Here is a 21837-nt window from a genome sequence, read left to right as displayed (position 1 = left end):
ACAACAAGCATAAAAAAGAAACTTTGATGAGTGAAAAGGCTGCAGATATAAGCCTTAAATTCATAATTTATTATTCTAAAATAAAGTCTAATAATGTCTACCTCTTAAGAGGTTATATAAGACATTTAAGTATGTCAGAAAACCCTATCTCTATTAGGATACAAATCAAAATTTGAAAAAGAAAAATTAACATAAAATCTAAAATAAAAAAATAAATCCATAAAAATAAAAAAAATACAAAATTGACCCAAATAACATCTCTGAGACCTAATTTTGGGAGATCCATTAGTTTGATGAACGACAAAGCATTTTTTATATGAACATGGCTGTTAGAATTATCTAATCAAATTTAAGGTTGATTCAACGATCAGATCTTCTGTTATGATTTTTTTAGTCATTACTTTGGTCTGACATAACCAAGTCTTTTATTGGACCTAGACTTATCTCAATTATCCATAAAAATATTTGTTAGGTCATCCATATAGTTTATTTGGGACAAAACCTCATTCAAATGCTCAGAATCGCAGCTTCTACAAGCTCCACTTCATTACCTCACTACATATATGTTTAGATGAAGTTTTACTGTAATTTTTTTTTGTATGTGCTTCATTTTCAATTTAAGAAACTCTTTTGTCATTGTGATTACAATTTTATTTTATATACAAATTATGATGATTTATTTCTTTTAATTTCAAAGCTCGTTGTTTTATATTTAAATTTTTAAATATAGTCGAATCGCCGATGACAATACATAATAAGTGTACTTTCTCCTCTCATCTTGCAAAAACTAGCCACATCAGATATAGGCCACCCAATCTAATAATGGGGTTGGGTAAGGGTTAGGTTTTCCATTGATTTTAATATTTATTGACCTTTTAATTATATAAACATTTGTTAAAAAAATGAAGAAATTTAGTTGTACTAATAATAAAGAAAATACAAAAATAATATTGGTATCAAAGTAATAGAGGAAAGGTAATGAGAAATTAATTAAGGGGAAAAAAAAGGACAGGCGTGAAAGGGTTCTCGGATAAAATCCCTCCCTTCCCTACTGTATTTGTCTCTCTCTATCACTCCATCTCTCGGTAGGGCCTAAAAAGAGAGAAAGATATGCAATATATACAAAGAGAAGCTTGAGAGATTTTACCTTCCTTTTCATTTTCATGGTATTCTATAATGAGAAGAGGATTGAATCTCTTCTTCTATGAAGAAGATGTCTTTCTTACAAGAACAAGATACGCATAGACAAAGCCCAACATTGGTTCTTAATGGGCTTTATTGTGAAGAGGAAGGATTTGGAGAGGACTATTCTTATAGTTTTGATGATGAATTTGTGATCAAAATATATATAAAAAAAGGAGCAAACTTTATCATCTGTTTTGCTTCAGCAAGACTTGTTTTGGGAAGATAATGAGTTACTGTCTTTAATCTCCAAAGAAAAAGAGACCCTTGTTCGTTTTGATGGTGGAAGCTCTATAGATGGATCTTTAATGGTGGCTTGTAGAGAGGCTGTTGAGTGATTTTTAAGGGTAAAGGCACATTATGGGTTCAGTGCTTTACTGGTGTTCTTACTGTCAACTACTTTGATGAGTTCATTTCAAGTTCAAGGTTTCAAAGAGATAAGCCATGGATAGGTCAACTTGCTGTTGTGGCTTGTTTGTCTCTGGCTGTTAAAATGGAGGAAACCTATGTGCCACTTCTTTTAGACTTGCAAGTATGTGCAAAATTTGCAATCTTTGTGTTTGTTAAAATGTCCTCATTGTGTGTTTATTGAACCAATTATCGATGTTTGATTTTGTGCTTTCTTCAGTTATTAATGATGGGGTTTTGTGTTTTCTTTGTTTTTTCAGGTGGAGGATGTAAATTATATTTTTGAAGCCAAGACCATCAAGAGGATGTAGCTGCTGGTACTGTCAACTCTTCAATGGAGGATGAATCCTGTAACCTCAATTTCTTTCTTTGATCACATTACAAGGAGACTTGGATTAAAAACCCACTTGCATTGGGAATTTTTATGGAGGTGTGAACGTTTACTTCTTTCTGTCATTTCTGGTAAGCAATTGAAAAGTCAATTGATTGACTGCCCTTTAATGGATTCACTTGTATCAAACACTCAATCCATCGGACATGAATCTTATCTAATGCTATAGTTTCTTCCAAACTCATGATTTTCGACATTGGATCTTGATTTCAGATTCAAGGTTCATGAGCTATCTTCCTTCTATATTAGCTACTGTGACAATGCTACATGTTATTAAGGAGGGTGATCCGCGTAATCAACTGGAATACCAAATCAGCTTATGGTTGTGCTCAAAACCAATGAGGTTTGTGTGCTATTAACTTGGTTCCTCTGTTTCATTGTGATCCTAAATCCTCTGCTTTGTGAAGAAGTTTTGGACTTGGTGGTCTATTAGTTAATTCTGGTTGCTGCATTTTAACAGGATAAAGTGAATGAGTGTTACAAGCTCATTATAGAGCCATCAGGCAATCAAAACCAATGCCACAAGCGCAAGTATCTGTCCACACCTAGCAGCCCAAATGGTGTCATTGATGCATCTTTCAGCTCTGATATCTCAAATAATTCATGGGCTGTGGCATCATCTCTCTCATCGTCATCAGTGCCTCAATTCAAAAGAAGCAGAGCCCAGGTTCAGCAGATGCAGTTGCCTTCACTAAATTGTATGTGCGTGGATGTGCTTAGTAGTCCTCGTTAATCTTTCTGTATTAATGTCTCAAGCTATCATAATTTTCCTCTTTAGCATCTTAATTGTTGTATCTGTAAGAGGCGCAGACGTTTTATGTCGCATAAATTAACAAATGCATTTCTGGCCAAATCTTTAGCGATCTCTTTGAGAAAGGAATGAGGAGGTGGTGATGTTTTTCCTATAGGTAAGAACATGATGTCTGTATTTGAACCATTCCTTTATTACATGTTACGTGGTTTACTAAATAAACCCAAGATTATCCTGTTTTTGTTCACCTCAACCATATTAGTTTTGTTAGAAGTGCAACCATAGATAGAGTTGGACTCCTGAAATCTTTGTTTCTATAGATTAATGGTTTGAGATTTTCAACTAAAGACAGTTCTTGCTGGGTTGTTCATCAGATAACACCAATCTCTCTTTGAGTATAACTGTTTAGGTGATATAATAGCACATTACATTTACAACTGTGCTTCTAGTGTTTTGTTTGTCTATTGTGCTCCAAGATGAATGAGAAGGACTCCTGTATGTGTGAAAAGTAAAACCAAAACTTTGTCCTTGCATATTGACATTCTGGCATATTATTGTGTAAAATATTTGGTATGTTCAACCAAAAGCTTTGGTAAGAATACTGCAAGTTTTTCTCGCGTTTACATATTATTGTCCCAACAAATTCTCCCTTTTTTTTCTTTTTTCTTTCGCTTTTAACTATCGTATAGTTTGGCAATTAATGGTCACGATAATGCCTTTGTTGTGTTCAAATTCCAAAGAGAAAAAAAAGGGGGGAGAATTTGCAATGCAACAACAAAGGCACCTGACCCTTCTCGATAATATGATTCTGGAATCATGTGATAGTTAAAACCCAGCTGTAAATGGTTGAAGTTTGAAAATTTGGATTTCTTAGTAAAAGACCATATGGCATACATTACCAACTTGACCTCCAAATTATTAAAATCCCCCAGACTGTACTAAATGGCAATTCTACCCATAGGCATTTGCAGTTATCAGCCTTGTGGTTGGGGTTTTAGAAGTCAGAATTAATGCTCTCTGTAAAGTCTACTTGAGCACATTAATGTTTGAAAGCTTAACAATGCAGCATTTACTGTAAATAAAATAGTTCCAAGGATTTTGCCTTTTTAGGAACCACGGTGATAATCTCTTAAAGCAAAAGTTGTAAATATCGAGGGAAACCTATGTAATGATGCCAGCAACCCAATTGTTGTTGATGGTTTTGTGTTGTTTCTCAAGGAGAATAAGCCTTGTAACAATCTCTTAGCATGATTTGAGACAAGACATCTTTTCTAAGAAAGCACGGGCAAATAACAAAAATACGAACGAGGAGAGACGCTGGTCTCTCCTGCAGAACTTCTTTCTCACCTGCTTCAACTCATTATGTCAAACTTGGAAAAAGAAAAGTCCTAAAAGGAGGAAAGAAACAAGCACATTGAAAGCATAGCAGCTTAAATGATGAATATTTGATGTACCAATGACGAAGCAGGGGACATGAGTCATGGCAGTGAAAGAACAGTAAGGTTATCAGAAACAGTTTAAGATTGTATTCAAAACCTCATGAGGAGATTTAAGGGTGGTAATTGGGTATATACTCATCGTGTTTTCAATAGGCTTTGAGTTCAGTTAGTGGCTCCGAAAAAGAAAATTCTCATAAATATATCATTTCGAGTATAGAGCAAGACTGCTGACAAGATGTTTAATCTTTGCCATGTAAAAGTTCAACAGATGACATTTCAATTAGAAAATAAAAAACATTTATGGGGAGAAATTGTCAAAACATTAGTACACCATTGTCTTCTACTTTGGTGCTGAATCTGAAATTGAAAGGTGCAGATTGTAGAACCAGTGGGCTAAAGTTCAGCTACTCCCTGCCTGTAAAGGAGTTGCTTTCAAAAAAGGTAAAATAAATCAATCTCCCAGCATTACACTCGCTCAAGAGCCAGTATAACTTATGAAGGTGGGTAATGGTCACAAAAATTACAGTTACCCTCTTTTGATTAGCTAAATGGCTAACGTTTTGATTGTTGTGGTCTAATCAGGATGAAGAAATTGGGCATCTCAGGTAGGACCCCACTGGATTCAAGGTCTCATCAGCTCTGCTAGAATGGAAATTCATGGCGGTGGGGTAAAAAAGTATAAAAAAGGCTTCACATGAGCAGAGCTGAGTAGGGCAGTTGGCCATCCTGTGCCAACCAATCTGATAGGACTTAATAAGAAGTAGACAAAAACATTTATGATTAAAAGATGTATTATCATGAGGCACATAATGTACAGCCAAAATGCATAATTTTCAACAAAAGATAGTAATTTGGTCAAGAATTAAGCGGCTAAGTATATAATGTACAGCCAAAATGCATGATTTCCACACAGCATTGATTTACACTTATAATTTCAATACAATATGTTTTGAATTAAAGGAGAATAGAAGAAGAAAGCAGAGATTTTGTATATCTTACATTTACTCATAACTCTATTTATGAACATTGTTTATCTAGCTAGCTATCCATGCTTTATTCTCAACTTTAAGTAGTTCATTAAATCATCCAACAAGAAAATGGACTCAGTAATTAGTTCAGTCCTTGGATTTTCAATCAGATTTTCTCTTCAATTAATCTCTTTACTGAATTATTAGGGTATTCAAAGTTTAGTGCCTATCCATTTTGGTGCCTGTCCATTTTGGTTTTAACTATTTAAAAAACAACCGTCATAATAACAAACACTATCTTAATCATAAAAAACAAATGAATACAATAAAATATTAGCGAGCTCCTGTTTGCTTGTAAAACTCGACTTTGACTAGAAAAACTTGACAAATTCAGCATACATATTTCGGTCAACTTCTTTAGCTCATCTTCTATCATTCAATTGTTTTTACTAGCTATTTTGCCTAACTATTTTACTAAAAATCTTTTATATTAGTTGCCCTATTTGAGTATTGATTTTATTTTGCATCCAACACAAATTCAATTACATTTAAATATTCTCATGGATACTGCTATACTTGCTCTAAAATTTCAACTACTTCCCTTTCAAAACCTTTTAATGGATATAAATTAGAAAAATTGAAAACTAGGCTTATATGCAAATTCAATGGTAGTTCAATCACATAAATATTGGAGCTTCTTTTCTTTAACACCTTACATGGTCCAAACTTCCTTGACTTCAACTTATGATAGGTGCTTTTAGAAAATCTCTCTTGCTTTAAGTACACAAGAAGTCTCCCTCTTCAAGCTTTTTAACTTGATGATGCAGATTAGTTGTATTAGCACACCTTTTTATTATTTACCTTCAAAGCACCTTATTTCTTCATAAACCCTCCATACATAATCTACATTTTATTATCACATATCAAAGCTCTAAGTGGTAAAAGGGTTGAATCAAGCACATAATGAGATTTAAGCTCATATGCAGCTTTAAAAGGTGTTTTTTTTTTAATTTTTAAGTTCATAAAGTTATTGTAAGCAAATTCAGCTTGAGGAATAACAAAATCCCAACTTTTTACATGATTTTCAATAAGAAATCTCAACATATTCCCTGAATTTTGGTTAACCATTTATGTTTTTTCATTTGTTTAGGGATGACATGTGCTAGAATATTTCAATCCAGATCCTATTTTCCTCCACAAGGTCCTCTAAAAATGTCTTATAAATTTAGCATCCCTATCAAAAATAATAAAAGATAGGACATCATATAACCTCATTATATCCTTGAAGGACATTTCATCTATATGAGTAACATCCATATTTTTTGAACAAGAATAAAGTGTGTCATTTTCAAAAATCAATGTACACAACAAAGTTGGAATCATAGACTTTAACTATATTTGGAAGTCCAAAGATAAATTTTATTCTTAAATGAATCCATGATGCCTCTAGTGGAATGTATAACCTTGTGTTTTGTGAGCTACCTTTATTGAAGTGGCAAGATCACACCTTTTTCACCACCATATCCATATCCTTCAATATTTTTGGCCAAAAATACCAATCAACCATTATTACCATCATCTTGTCTTGACCAAAATGTCCTCTACAGCCATTTCAATGAAACTCTTTAATAATTTATTCATACAAAGACCTCTCATGGAAAGCATAAGTGATTGCCTTTGAATAAACATTCATTATGTAATCGATAAGGATGAGATATAGATCAAATATATACTAATAAATACTCATTCTTCATGTCATGTCAACCCCTCCAACTTCACAACTATATGTTTGAAATATGGATAAGATACAAATTGATTTTTTATAACTTCAGAGCGTATAACTTGAGTATTCATTACCATTAGCAAAGCAAATAACATGTTGAGTGTATATGCTACTATATTAGACTCTCATCTAGTATTGTAGAAGAAAATTGAATTCATTAAGGTAGGAAATCCATTTCACATGACACTCGTTAAACCTTATTTGGAAATTCAAATACTCCAATGCTTGATGGCTCAAATAAAGTATAAACTCTCGATAAACCAATAAATATTTTCAATGCTAAACAACATGCACAAAAGCATAAAACTCTAAATCATAGATGGAATAGCATCATTTAGCATTGGATAACTTCTTGTTGAAAAATTCTTCTTGCTTCTTGTTTCAGTTCAAAATTGCTTCAATACTACCATGACATGCTTCACACTCCATAACAAATAACTTGTTAAAATCACAAAGTACTAAAATAAACGCTTTTGTTATGAAATCATTAATTCTTTCAGAAGCTTTCTGGGCTGAATTTGACAATCGAAGGTTATCTTTCTTCAAGCATTCAGTAATAGGGTTTATAATAGAGCTGAAACTTCTTATGAATCTTTATGAATGATGATAACTCATTAAATCTTTGAACTACTCTAAAGGTAGCTAGTATAGACCCCTTTATAATGCCCTGTATTTTTTTTTAATAGGGCTTTACATATTTAACTGTTATAATAAAGGATAAAAACACAAATTCTTTGTAAAAGAATAAACATTTCTTCAAATTAATAAACAACCTATTTTGTTAAAGTACTTTTAGAACTTGATGTAATTGAAGCAAGTGCTCCTTTGTACTTTTAACTATATATTAGGACATAATTGAAATAAACCATAATAAATGGCTTTAAGAATGGTTTGAATACCTACTCATAACCCTTATAAATATGATTGGCGCATTTAAAATGCCAAAAAGCTTGGCTAACCATTTATAAAGGCTATTCGAGGTCTTAAATGTGGTATTTCATTCATTGTTATTTCTTAATCAAATATGATAATATCAGCTGTTTAAGTCAATTTTTTGAAAACACCTTAAAGACAACTAATTGATCAAGCATATCATTTAAATAAAAAATAAAAAATATGTATTTGATAGTGATTTTGTTGATTGCATGACTGTCTGCATATATCCTCCATCTTTCTTTAAGGTAAGTAGAGTGGATAAGCATAAAAACTCAAACTTTCACATATCAAACTTTTGACTAGCTATTCTTTTGCCTATTTTTTTCATCTTTGCACACTCTAAATGCAACATTCTATGAACTAGTAGATTTGGTAAACGAGCACCAGGTACCAAATTATCAATTTTAGGAGACAAAAACCCCCGACGTAAACTCTCTTAAATAGGCCTTACTGAAGCTTAAGCTTCTCCTTTGAGTTATCAATCATGCAGGGACAAAAACATAACAAAAATCAAAAGCAATGCGAAAGAAAAGTCAAAAGCAAGGTAGAGAAACAACATATTTTGCAAGATGGCCTGATAGTATCCTTTGACCATCTTATTGACTTTACATTCAATTGAAGTTAAGGTCAACATAACATAATTATTCTTCTCATCCGAGTTCAGACGATGCTTTCATACAAGACCCTCTAATAATAGAAACAACCCTATATTAGTTGCATTTTTTTTTTCTAAAATTGACTATTCTAATGAATCTTATAACAAGCCATCTCCCCCGCGACTTCTTGAAATACATCAGCTTCCCTACCAATGTGTTCTCCATTATGCCATTGTTTCCATTGGTAAAGGTGAAAAACCACTGCATGTGACCCTTTCTTTCTCGATCATTGCTATCCACCACAAATAAAAGGCTTGGGTGTTCTGGAAGTAATGTCTCCGGAACGGTCCAATCTACACAATGAAGGATTTGAAGAGAAAAAAAAAAAAAGGAAGATGATTTGTTCAATATAACACATCATAAAGTAAATAAATAATACCTCTGATTAATAAATTCTTCCAACTGAAAAACATTAGATCATATGTACATTAGATCTTGTACCTTATCCTATCCTCCAACATCCCACACAATGAAGCTAACATTTTTGTATTCAAAAGTTTCCACAGTAAACGTGGCCCGTCAAAACCAACCAATAAAACAGTAACTCCATTAATTTCCTGTTAACTATCTAGAAAATTGATTTTATTTTACAGTATTGTTGCTGCTGTACATGTATTGCCTGCTGGCATGCTACATCATGCATGGTAATATATAAGTATTGTGCCATAGTAAATTTGATGTTTTGCTGATGCCGCGTGGGCTGTAGGTAGATTTCGCTGTTACTGCTCTTGCTTTTCTGTGACATGATTAGTCTTTCCACGGAAAACAGAAGAAAGAAAAGAAGGTAAATTTCACCGTGAAGTATTAGCAAGCAGACTAGATAGAAAGAAATGGAGATAACGAACCAAAGTGAAAATAATGACTGCTTGATTAATGATTTCATATAGTTTTCGCCAAGAAACACCCGCTTGCAGAACAAAATTTATTAGGGGATTGATCAATACACAAATAGTGCTGAAGTCGAAGTTGTAGAATAATAATAAACAGAACCTTGAAGAGGTTGGGTTCTCATGCAATCATTTCTGCTCTTTGCTGTCATTTTCCAGAGATAACATCCTTGGCAAACTCCAGGGAGGATGCTACAGAAGCCGCGGCACCGGCCAAGATGCCACCACTTGTGGTTGAATTGTCATGGTGATTGGACTGGTGAATCACCACCACCCTCCTCATCTCTTGGCCTTGCCCTGGGGATGACTTATAATCTACTGTTTCTACCCTTTTTTCCGGTACACCTTGTGTATTGGTAGCCTCTGTCTCCTGGCAGGCGTCATGGTTGTTATTGAAAGAAAGGGAAGACTAAGAATTAGATGGAAATTACAAAGGCCATGCCATTCATTTATATTCAAAACAAATCAAGCTAATGAGAGAGTACCTTCCTTGTGTGCGTATTCATTTGAAGATCACGGCGATCGATTCTCTTGAAGCCTTAATGTGGGAATGCTGGGAGGAATTATCATTCCTAATAAATGTTTAAATAGGAAAGGTCTCTCTTTGATTCTTTCTTTTTTCAAGTAAAGTTGGCCATTTGTTGCTTGGTCTTCATGGGACGATAAGCTAGGCCAGGGAAAGGGCCCTTGTAGCATGCAAACACCTCCACGTGTCACTTTACCTTGTCACGAATCCTAAAGCAAATATTACTACTTTCTTTCGAGCATGCAATGACACATGAGAACAAAAGACGAACAAATATTGGAAAAGAACATGGAAGATCAATGCCACATGATAGCACAAACACAAGCAAAACTCATACTCAAAACAATTATAAGCTGTTGAATCAACTGTCCGACTATTATTGCTTCCAGAGCTATATATGTAAAATCTACTACATATATATAACATCAAGCAGGACTGTTGGTAAAAGGGCTGCGAATATTGGAGATATAGGTGCTGCTGTAGCTGCTATTACCACTACATATGTTTGAAGAAAAGATTATGGTAAAAAATTCAGTAGGTCATAAGAGGTGACCCGCTGCAATGGACATCTGTTGCATCAGAAAGCCTTTGCCTCGGTGACAATGTTGAGATGCCTACAGCATCAACGTCAAGATTCGCAATGTTCTTTCTCTTCTGAGGATCTGAATTCTCCTTTTCGTCTGTTGATTTCTCAGCAATGGGACCCAAGTGCTCTGCTTCCTTCTGGTGAAGCGACACCATGGCTTGAGCTTCTGCTAATACTGATGCATCATCGTCAGTAGAATAAAGGATTCTCTTCATTGCTGCAACAACCTGTGGAAAAAACAAGGGATCACAGATTACAACTTTGAGAGAATAGTTAAATTACTCAGTTAAACAACGCAAATCTGATGGTCATAGAAGTAGTACTGGTAGGTTTTCGATCCCAGGGCTCTGGCACAAAATCTCGATATCTCTCAGCTTTGCAAAATAGAAGTCCCTCTCCTTCTCAAGGCTATCCACTGACAACTTCAACTCGGTGACCTGCAAATCAATTTGTATCATTAGATTCTACATGTTATGAAAGTCCCGTTCCTTAAAATAATATAATACCTCTGCATCATATGCAGGCACTGGACAAGGAGGTTTAGAAGCCTTCACAGATTGATTTGGAGGGTGTGCCGAGGACACATCGCTCCTTCGAGTATTGTGAGAAGACTGAACTTTGGGAGCAGTCGTAGAGCCCTTGCTTGAAGCTTGAGACTGTAGACATTTCTTGCTTGTTTCTTTTCCTCCCTTGCAAGCCTCTCTCCTTTCCATTGGATTGTAACTAACCACAAAAGCAGTAAGTAAATCATCAATGCATCATGATTATACTAGGACTCTATTCACAAAGATCATCGTTCGTATACCATCAGAAATCAATTCAAAGTAATAGGAAATTTGCAATTATCAAACCGAAAAAGGATACTAAAAACTCTCAAAAATATATATATATATATTTTTTAGAATGTCAAAGGCAATTTCATTAACAGGACAGTCTCTTATAGAATATAGATAGATCATCATATGTTAGTCTATATCTGATACGTGTACAACTTATAAGCTATAGAGGTCTTCGTATAAATCACGACCACTGTCTTAGGTAGCTTCGTATCAGTAGTGAGCACCAATCCCTTCCGTGTACATCCAACTACTTAACACAAACCCGTAACTCTCAACACTGTGAGAACAAACACTTCAAACCTTGTACAGGTGTCCTATTATTTATGATCTAGAAAAAGAAATCATACGGCATTTATGCAACTTTATATCTACGAAAAAAAAAGAAGTAAAATCTTCCAAGTATTGCCTAAAACTGGTTGCAAACTTTTGCTCTATAACTGAAGATTTGCACATTACAAAGGTTAGAAGAAGTGATGGACAAAATTTTAGCATGTAAAAACAGTACATATAATTTTAGACAAACAGGTTGAAACTGGAGAAAATATGTCAAACTTTTCACTCTGTTGTAAAAAAATAGATTAAAAAAAATTGCAATTCATCAATTCCTGTTTTTAAGTATCGTTTCCAAAAAAGGGCCCTTATTTTATTTAAATTAAATCACTTTTAAGCCATTCTAATTCCCATTACTCAAAAAGCAAAGAGACTCCACAATTTCAAGAGATTTTACTCCAAATTGTCGGGAAAAAAATGTAATACCCGAGTAATATTTTCGAATTTACTGGTTCGATAAACCCTGACACCACATCCAAAAAATAATTCGGCAAATACAATAATAACAAATCATATAACACAGAAATTGCGCATGAATTCCAAAAAACTCATCATCACATCCAGCAATTCAAGTTCCAAGTATTTTGCAAACAATTGACCACAATCACACAACAACAATTCCCCCAATTTATTTACTTCAATCAAAGCAAACCCTAACAAAACAATAAACTGTGAAATTACTTGACAAGTCCTCCATTGACAGAATCACAATAACGCTTCATCCACTGCATAAACTCCAGGTTATCGAGCGGCCTGCCTTTCACCAGCTTGCTCACCTCTATATGCTAAAAAAAGTTCCAAGAAAAAAAATCAGAATCAAACTAACGAAACATTCAAGAGATCTGAAAAGTAAAATTGCATACACAAACCTTAGTGATCTTAAGCTTGTTAAACACATCTTGCAGAACCTTATAATTTTGAATCATTTCGTACTCATTTTTGGCGTCGAAATTGACCTTGTGCATTGGCACCATTCCTGGATGAACCGAATCCATTAACTGACAATGCACCGCACCAGAACATGCCTACATGATTAGAGAAAATCAAAACAAAAAAAAAGCACCCATTAGAACAAATTAGGGAAAAATCAGAGAGAAAGAAGAGAATCAGCAACGAAATTACTTCTTCGACTTTGGAGAGATTGAGCTGAAGAGTGGTGTTAATCCAAGAGAGAATCTCAGATCTGCCAACGAAATAAGCCGAATCCATCATGCCGATATTAGTTGCCATCTCTGTTTCTCTCGATCGATCGATCGATTTTTGAGCCTCTGTGCGTGTTTTGTGTGTGGATAGAGTGAGAGCAAGAGAGAGAGTTTAAAAAGAAAGGAGAGCGGGCTCCTTTTGGAATTCAAAATGGCTAAAGTCTCTGACATGGAACTATCTAACCGTTGCGGTCTGAACCGGGGTTTGTGGGTGGGTCTTTTTTGGATCCGGGTGAGTTTTATGGGCTTAGGTTTTGAAGGGAGACCAAATCATTGTGGGCTTTGAACAATGCACTTTAGGCCTTTTGGTAACCATAATTTAATATTGAATACGCATAGAGAATTTAGAATATATTATATGCACATATTCATGATTTATGTTATTCTTTCTATCATAATATTTTTTTTCATTTATTTTAACCAATAACAATCGATGAGTAAGCACATGTTTTAATTAAATAAGTATAATATAAAAAGTGTTTTAAATCTATAAGGGAATAATTTATATTTTTAATATTTTAATATACAACCTTAAATTTGGATTATTAAAAAACATCCATGAGTATTTGATTTGTTATTGTTTCCATTTAAATACAAGAAGAATTATATGAATAAAAATAATTATATCAATTAGCATAATATTTTTAATGAGATCACCGAATGAAGAATAGATAAATATTTTGATTTTTTTTCCAAGCATTAGTAAATTTTAATAAAGGGTATAAAGTTTTAGGGGAATTAGTTCAACATGTAAATATAAATTTAAATAATTCCTAGTAGATATTTCTATTCAAATTGACAAAATATTCTCATTTGAGAAATCCAAACCCTTACCTAATTTATTAAAAAAAATGAAGAAAAAAACGAATTATAACATGATATTAAAATTCAATTTTTTCATGGTTATTTGTTTTTAATGAATTAGGTTACATTTGAATTTCTTGAATGGGAAAATTTTTGTTAGTTTGTTAATTAGTTTGTATGAGAATTTTTGTTAGTTTAAGAAATTAAACCTAAAATTTTATTTCAATATTTATTATTATATTTTTTTATTGTTTTTATTTAAACCGATTAAGAGTTTATTTTGTAAGTTTTAATTTTATGAGGCATATTGAAATTTTTTATTAATAAGTAAAACTAAAAAAAATAAGTTGTTTCCATTCTATAGCACTACTTGTTAAAATCTCTTGAGTTATCTAAAAGTTTATGATAACATAGAAGTTAAATTATGTGTCATTTATTTTCTTATTATTATTTTTATTTATCCTTTACTAAAAAAAAAAAATCATATAATACAACTTGGAAATGTTTCTTCAAATAAAATATGGATATGATAACACAGAATATATTATATACACATATCCATGATTTATTCTTTAGTTTTTTCTATCCTAATAATTTTTTTCTTAATTTATTTTAACAAATAAGAACCGATGAATAAACATATATCAAAACCACTGTAAATAGTGGCACACACACCATTTTCCTGGGCTAAACACATCAAGGTTGTGTTTGGTGGTTAGCCCCTCGTGCGCCGCCCGAATAGCACGGAAGTTGCCCACATGCTGGTGCATGTAAGTGTTTTTTTAATATAATTATATTCAATAAATGCAATTTACAAAATTATCCCTTGATACCTTTAAAATTTATAATAAAAACAAAGTCAAATGATAAAAAAACTTTTAGGTGAGAATTTAATTAGTTTTGTCTTTAAAAATATTAAAATAATTACATTATTTTATAAAAAATAAAAATACAAAAAAAATATTCTTGAGTAGCAGGCATTGGAATATTTTACTCAAGATTGAATTTGACCATGCATTTAAAACTAAAATTACCAACCTAACCTATGCATTTATCAAAAAAATATTTATGTCATCGGAAAAAGATAACAATGTCGCCACTACCAAGTTAAAGGATTTAATGGCTAAAAGCCAAAATAATAATTAAACTATTATAATTTTATTTGTTGGATACCGTAATTTTACTAGCAGACTTAGTTTTTTTTTTTTTTTTTTTCCAATGAAGACAAGATTACCTAGAAAAGTTACATGGAGGTAGAAAACGAGCATCGATCCATTCCCAAGACCCAGAGATTAAAAAATGTTGTAGACTGAGTCAAAAAAATGTGAAAACTAGCTTCACAAATATAGATCTACGAATTAATAATATATAATCTCACCCAAAGACAACTCAACACCCTGAGACAAACAAACGTCCTGTAAGTCAACGATAGATACATCTCTTTACAATGTGCTCCGTTTTTTTTTTATTATTATTATTAATCATCATTGACCATAAGGATATGATGCAGAAGAAGAGGGGAATTTTTCAATCACTTGTAAGGCTTCTTTCATCGTCGGCCTCTTCTGCGGCAGAGGAGAAGCACAGCTATACCCTAGCTTGAAGCAAGCCAACAAGGCATCCTCTTTCCCCTCCACGTCTGCTCGAATCGCCACATCAGCCATCCTCAAAGCCCGGTTCTTGTCTTCAACTACAAGCCCATTACTTCCCTGGCCCAACTCATCAACAACCACAGCCTTCCCTGTCAGCAGCTCAAGCAAGATCACCCCGAAGGAGTACACGTCCCACTTCGGACTGGGCTTGAGGCTCCGGAGCGACTCCGGAGCATGATAAGGCGATAGACCTCCGATCGAGCTTGGACTCGGGCTTGGGCTAGGACCCGTTCCAAAATCTTGAAAGCTATCGCGCGATGCAGTCGACCTCTTGCTCCCAAAATTTCGAGCCGATTCTCCAGCTTTAGAGCTTGTATCGCCGGTCACAAGCCTTTCGAGCCCAAAGTCTCCGATCCGAGGCTCCATGTCAGAACCCAAGAGTATATTACTAGGCTTCAGATTTCCATGCACATGCTTCTTATCGTGGAGAAACGACAGCCCACGGGCCACTCCTTTAGCAATCCTTAGCCGGGATTCCCATGGTAGATGACATGGTGACGAGCCTGCTTTCCCTGTAACATAAAAAAGTGGTCAACAATTAGAACATTGGAGCATCTTACACATGGCAAGTTGGCAAAGGAGAAAGTGTGTGGAAAAGGTAACAAGTGGTCATTTTCAACGGGGGAAAGTTATTCACTGGGATTACAGGTAACGTATATCGTCGTACATCACCACGTATCGACGAATACTGTGGGGCTAACGATAGCAAATATGAGCACCCTCGGCCAGTTTCATAGTTGACTTCCACTGATTGCATTAAAAACAAAGGTTACGTTACACCTACTCCACCGTCAAACCTTTCGGTCCATTGCTCGACTTTGCAGACTTCATGTCAATCAGAATGGGGCACTCATGCAATGCAGTGAATGAGCAAATTGGAGATGATGATTTTCCAATAAATATTATGGAAAGAATTACTTAGAATGTAAAAAAGACTACTTTAAACCGTCGTCTACACGCAATAAGTTTTAACCTGTTGATTGAAATAAAGAATGGCTTAGATCTAATTTTGATTTGGGATTCGAGGACTTACTGTAACGAGCATTGGCAAGGCAACCATTGGGGACGAAATCGTAGATAATGAGCTTCTCATCAACGCCCCAGTAGAATCCACGAATTCGAACAAGATTTGGATGAACCAACTTGGCTATGGCACGGACTTGGTTCTCGAAATCTCTGAACCTCTCTACATGGTTTTCACCGATTCTTCGAACTGCGAATGAGGTCCCATCTTCAAGAACTGCCTTGTACATTATACTAGAACCAGTAGCACCTAATATGTAAGCTGATGCTTTAAGTAGAGTTTCAATCTCAAGCTCCTTTTCACCATCTACAGTCACCAATGTCCCTTCTCTGTTTTGCTCATGATAGCCTGTCTTCCTTTGACTTTGATCAAGAATGTCTGCTTCGTTGCCCGTGCTTGTAGACTCAGAATCCTCTTCATTTTCTCCTCTTTTGCGTAAACATGCCCATCTTGTGAACCCTCTTGACTCTGAAGATGAAGGTGACCAACTATCCTTTGCAGTGGTGGCTTCCTTCTTGATATTTGCTTCAACGTTCCGTCTTTTCTTTAAATAGTGGTATACGTAGAAGAAAACCATACCAAGAATAGCAACTCCAGCAACGTCACCAATTACGATGCCTATAATGGTTCCTGGCCTAAGCCCACCTTCATCTTGTCCAGACCCTGTTGCTGTATCACCTGGAGGAGTTGTTGCAGGACTGGAGTCTATAATTTTTGGAATTGCAGCAATTGCAGAAGGTGATGCAGGTGCAGATATATTTGGAAGTGTAGTTACTGACGAAGGAATTGCACACGGAGTTCTTGTTGGCTGGCCGCAAAGATCAGGATTTCCGGCTAAAGCACTGGTTTGTTGATTTAAGAAAAGACTAGATTCCGGGATTTCTCCTGTCAGATTGTTGAATGACAGATCAATGGTAGAGTTAGATGGGATTTCATTAGCAAACTCTTGTGGAAGTGGACCAGAAAGCTTGTTGTAAGAGATGTTCAAGTAGCGAAGATTGTTACCACCAAAATCACGAGGTAGAGACCCATTGAGAAGATTTGAAGAGAGATCTAAAACCTGAACGGTTTGAAATCCACTAGGAAGATTACCAGTGAAATTATTGTTCTTTAAAGAAACAAAAGTTAGATTATGGAGAGCAGTGAGGTTGGCAGGTAAAGTCCCCGCTAAGTCATTGTCAGAGAGGTTAAGAAGTTCAAGATTCTGTAATCGTCCTATGGTCTCTGGTAAGTAACCAGAGATCATATTACTGGACAGATCAAGAAACCGGAGTTGGGTTGCATTGAGAAGTGAAAAAGGCAAGGACCCGTTAAGAGAATTGTTGGATAGATCAAGGTTTTGGAGGTGTTGAATCATGCCAAGATTGGCTGGAATGGAACCAAGAAGCTGACAATTTGAGAGAGATAAGCCGGTGACACGAGAGTAAGTATTGTCTGTTCCAGAAGATCCACAGGTAACTCCATTCCATGAACATGGAGTCTGGTCACGGTTGTTCCAGCTTTGAAGCACAGAGAGAGGGTCGCTAAGGATAGAGTACTTGAAAGAAAGCAAGAGAACACCATCTGTGCTGAGCCCAAAAGATTGAACTCCAAGAAGTAAGAGTCCAAGTGCAAGAATTCTCCACCGTAAATGGAGCTGAACACTTTCGAAGCTCATGATTTCTCACAATGATCCCACATCTCTCCTATAGAGAGAGAGAGAGAGAGAGAGAGGGAGGGAGGGAGGGAGGGAGGGAGGTGTAAGTGAGATTTATGAAGCCATGTGATAGAAGTAGTTAAAGAAATAAATAAAGAAATGTAGCAGTGGATACAGAGATGCACAGCCCACCAAACTAAAATTTTCTTTGATGCAAAAATGCGTTGTGTGCAGTTCTGCGGATATATTAATTAAGGTTTAGTAGAGATGAATGAATAATTGCTACCACCATTTGTCCGGTCTTTCTCTCTTCTCATCAGTTCACATTTAAGAACCAAGAAATGGGCGACAAGAATAGCATCTTTGCTACAAGACATCCAGATGGAGTTATAAGGTTGCAGTACTGTTCAGTGTTACATTGACATTACAAATCCATGTTTTTTGTCGAGGCCATTACTATATTATACTGTTTTTTGGTACCATGTTAGTGTGGAGTTGCCAGTGACCCACGTTATTTTTCCTGAGCTAGATTGCAAATTGGCACAACTTCATGTTATGGTTTCACAAGACAGCTTCCACTTCACTTATTTTGTTCTTACCTGTTTGTTTCTTCAGGTTTTTAGGGCCATTACAGCAAGAACACGTATGAACATGTGATGTCAAACACAAGCTTGGCTAATTGCTGGAAAAAGACAGCAATGCCAATCAATTGCATGCATTGTTGTTTGGGTGGTCCAAAATTCCTAGTATTAGCTCCTCATAACACTCTCATTATTGAATCTCTAAAAGCTTTTAGTCTTCATTCATGGCTCCATCGTTTTGAGATTTGACTAGCATCTATATGAATTCCTCCCCTTCCTGGTATCTATTCTGCAATGCAATGCTGCTTGAAGATAGCAGAGAGTTAAGGTGAACTCACAAAGTGGGATTTTCTAAAATGGAACCTTAATTATTTTCATGGCCCATCACATAAGCCTCACTTAAATTAATCGTACATATTTGTAATGCAGATCAAAGTTTTCAGATTTTTATTATTTTCACGGGCCAGCAATAACCAAATCATTCCAAAATAGTACATGCTGTAAGTTGGACTGATGATGACGGGACTAATTGCCATCGAAGATTCTTGCTTAATTACTTTCCCATCATTTCAATTTTCAAGTGTAAATTTCCCTTCACGACATTCTTTCACTTTCCTGTTTTTTTTTAAGCTATTTTTTAAATTAAAAAATATTAAATTAATGTTGTTTTAGATATTTTTAATGTGTTAATATAAAAATAAAAAATTTTAAAAAATATGATTTTAATTTATTTTTAATTAAAAAATACTTTTATATAATTAATATACATGGGTAATTTCTTTTTTGGAGCTGTTCAAATAAAAATAAAACAATTGATGTTCCATGCATGGGCGGATGAATCTAAAATTGGGTCTTAGCCCTCCTAATCTGCAATTATTTTGGACGACATAATTATTGCAAATCGATTCATTTAAGCAAACCTACAGACCAGAGACTTGAGCACCAACAAAAAACTGCAGTGCCTGTTCTTCTGTGCATTATCTAGAATCCAGAACCCTCCAAGACTCTACTTGGATCAAAATCAAAACGCAACTAAAGCTCTGATTCATCTGATTACAAGTCAGAATCCAAGTAGTCTTCTGTTTTGACGGTGAACAAGTAGAAGGAGGTCCATCTTAGCTCCTCTTTTGGAGCCTTTGCATGAAATTCCAATGCATTCTGTAGATTGCTGTAGATTTGCCTTTGGCTTTATTCACAACAATTAATTCTTGAGTGACTTAACATTTGGCTTCTTGTGTCTTGTATTCGTCGTAGCTTCCTGTTGCTTCTCTTTGTACTTCTTGTGCAGGAAAAAAGAAGAAGAAAAGGAAAGAGTCCATTGCCTCTAGTGATTTTTCAGAGCTGCACCATTCTGTACTCTAGCGGGTCTACAATTGGACACACATGGGAGCTCGTCATCCCATCTATCATCACCCTTCTTTTATTTTCCCTCATCATTTTAGGTTTGAAAATAGTTATATCTCTTCTGTTTTTCAAACTCTTTTAAAATAGTTTATGGAAGCTTTGCCAATCTCGTTGAAGTAGGCGATTAGCGAAGTAGTTGAACCTCCTATAATAATATCTCACCTTCTTCCTGGTATCTCTATTACAATAATGAAACCTCCTTTTCATCCTGGTTTAATAAAATCCCCTCTTCCACCATTGAAAGCAAAGAAGAATCTTTAAAGCATTAGCCTTTTATTTATTTATTTTTTCAATGTCAAAAGCTGGTAACAGCAACAAGAAGAAAGGTTTTTGGATTTTAAAAGTGTCTTTAATTTTTTTATATTTTAATGTAGTTTTTAATAAAAAAACCACTAAAAACAACCTTATCACATCCTGAACATCTTGAATATTACATCATGATTGCTGAAGATGACCCAGAGAAGGAAACTCTCTGGGAGGATAAACTTGGATCACCAAAGCTACCCACCAGGGTTTTGACACAGCATAGTTAAATATCTGAGAGAGAAAGGAAAAGGGTGTGAATTGCCATTCATGTGTGATGATTCTACCCGTCCATTTATGAGACGATAAAACCTACATGTAATTAATGAGCATTTCACCTAAGAAAAAACCCAGATTTTTAAACACCAATGAGCCATGAACATCAATATCGCCATGATAATTGACAAAACATGTTCTAGCAAAGCAATTTGGATGTGACTACCCTTTCATTTCACATTAAAGATACGAAAACACAACCCCCATGCCGCGATGGGAAAAAACAAAGCTTCACATGTCTGCTAAGGTAAAATTAGGCCAGGATTGTGGGACGAGAAAAAAGAGTCTGTGTACCGTATTTGCGCAGCCAATATCTCCATTTTGGGCTTGCTTGAAGTGAACAGCTTCATCGATTCTCTGACCCAGAACAATGGATCATGCCTCCCCTTCTCTTCTTGAGCAAGTAACACCAGCCAGTCAACTAGCACAAGAATTTGCATAGTTTACCTTCTAACACAAGTGTATGTGCAAGTCTAATTGTCCCAACATGTCTTGCCCGTTTCTAGCTAAAATGTAGATTCATGGTATCTTGTGGTAAAATACCAAAAGCTTTTATTATCATGCGAGTAATTTTGTGGTTTCTATAATCATAGCATCTTCAAATTACAAATCACACACACACACACACACACACACATATATATAAAATAATAAGTTATTCCATAATTTTATTGATTGCTGATGCTGTAGCATTATTACAATTTCAAAATTAAATTGTTACCTTGAAGAACAAAGGTAAATGGTACACACTGCATGATTGAGCTTTTCTAAATTATACCATGATTAAATTTTTTTTTCAATTACTGACAGACAAGATTAGACAGTGATGAGCTAATATGGTAAGGAGTACACACTGCATAATTGAGCTTTATAAAACTCTAAGATATAAAACCAAAGGCCATAGAAGGTTGCTGGTATTTTCCTGTGCTTGGTGGGGCAGTCGGGTATCCTTTTGTCTCAGGGAACCATTCCATGCCCTCCCTCTTTGCTCGATGCCCTCCCTCTTTGCTCGATGCCCACCTCAACATGACCACCTTTTTTTATTTATTTTATCACTTGTATTTACATTTACGAAAAGCTAGTTGAATCTCGTCAAAAAAGCTTTAGCTTTTCTGGGTTGGAACTGCACGTGCCTTCCGCTAGTTGATTGTGCTTTTTTATTTATTTTTCCTCTTAATTTATTGCTGTAAAAGTAAATCAAGAAAGAAAAAAGGGATGGAGTAGTATAGTTGCGTGAGGAGATTATGCTTGGAGTAATGGAGTCGACCCCGTG

The 21837-nt window shown here is 35.1% G+C and overlaps 3 protein-coding genes and 1 pseudogene across 3 annotated transcripts; 1 reads left to right on the top strand and 3 right to left on the bottom strand.

Annotated features, from left to right (window-relative positions):
- The first annotated feature begins 1079 nt into the window (after positions 1–1079).
- Positions 1080–2846, top strand: LOC133672413 (cyclin-D3-2-like; annotated as a pseudogene).
- Positions 2847–9364: 6518 nt separating this feature from the next.
- LOC133672754 (uncharacterized) lies at positions 9365–10115 on the bottom strand. Its single transcript, XM_062093271.1, has 2 exons — positions 9887–10115; positions 9365–9771 (listed from the first exon to the last, which is right to left on the bottom strand). Exons 1-2 carry the CDS (start codon positions 9905–9907, stop codon positions 9550–9552), a joined length of 243 nt encoding a protein of 80 aa, XP_061949255.1. The 5' UTR covers positions 9908–10115; the 3' UTR covers positions 9365–9549.
- A 122-nt stretch (positions 10116–10237) lies between these two features.
- On the bottom strand, positions 10238–13030 carry LOC133672753 (microtubule-associated protein RP/EB family member 1C-like). The gene is made up of 6 exons (XM_062093270.1): positions 12805–13030; positions 12552–12707; positions 12364–12467; positions 11020–11236; positions 10837–10950; positions 10238–10740 (listed from the first exon to the last, which is right to left on the bottom strand). Exons 1-6 carry the CDS (start codon positions 12910–12912, stop codon positions 10459–10461), a joined length of 981 nt encoding a protein of 326 aa, XP_061949254.1. The 5' UTR covers positions 12913–13030; the 3' UTR covers positions 10238–10458.
- A 1972-nt stretch (positions 13031–15002) lies between these two features.
- LOC133673554 (probable LRR receptor-like serine/threonine-protein kinase At4g37250) lies at positions 15003–18279 on the bottom strand. Its single transcript, XM_062094422.1, has 2 exons — positions 16374–18279; positions 15003–15852 (listed from the first exon to the last, which is right to left on the bottom strand). Exons 1-2 carry the CDS (start codon positions 18019–18021, stop codon positions 15173–15175), a joined length of 2328 nt encoding a protein of 775 aa, XP_061950406.1. The 5' UTR covers positions 18022–18279; the 3' UTR covers positions 15003–15172.
- Between the last annotated feature and the right edge of the window lie 3558 nt (positions 18280–21837).

This window comes from Populus nigra, chromosome 14, assembly GCF_951802175.1.
Source record: "Populus nigra chromosome 14, ddPopNigr1.1, whole genome shotgun sequence".
NCBI classification, from domain to species: Eukaryota; Viridiplantae; Streptophyta; class Magnoliopsida; order Malpighiales; family Salicaceae; genus Populus; species Populus nigra.
The sequence above is the reverse complement of the archived record's forward strand: the minus strand, read 5'-3'. Positions and strand labels throughout refer to the sequence as shown.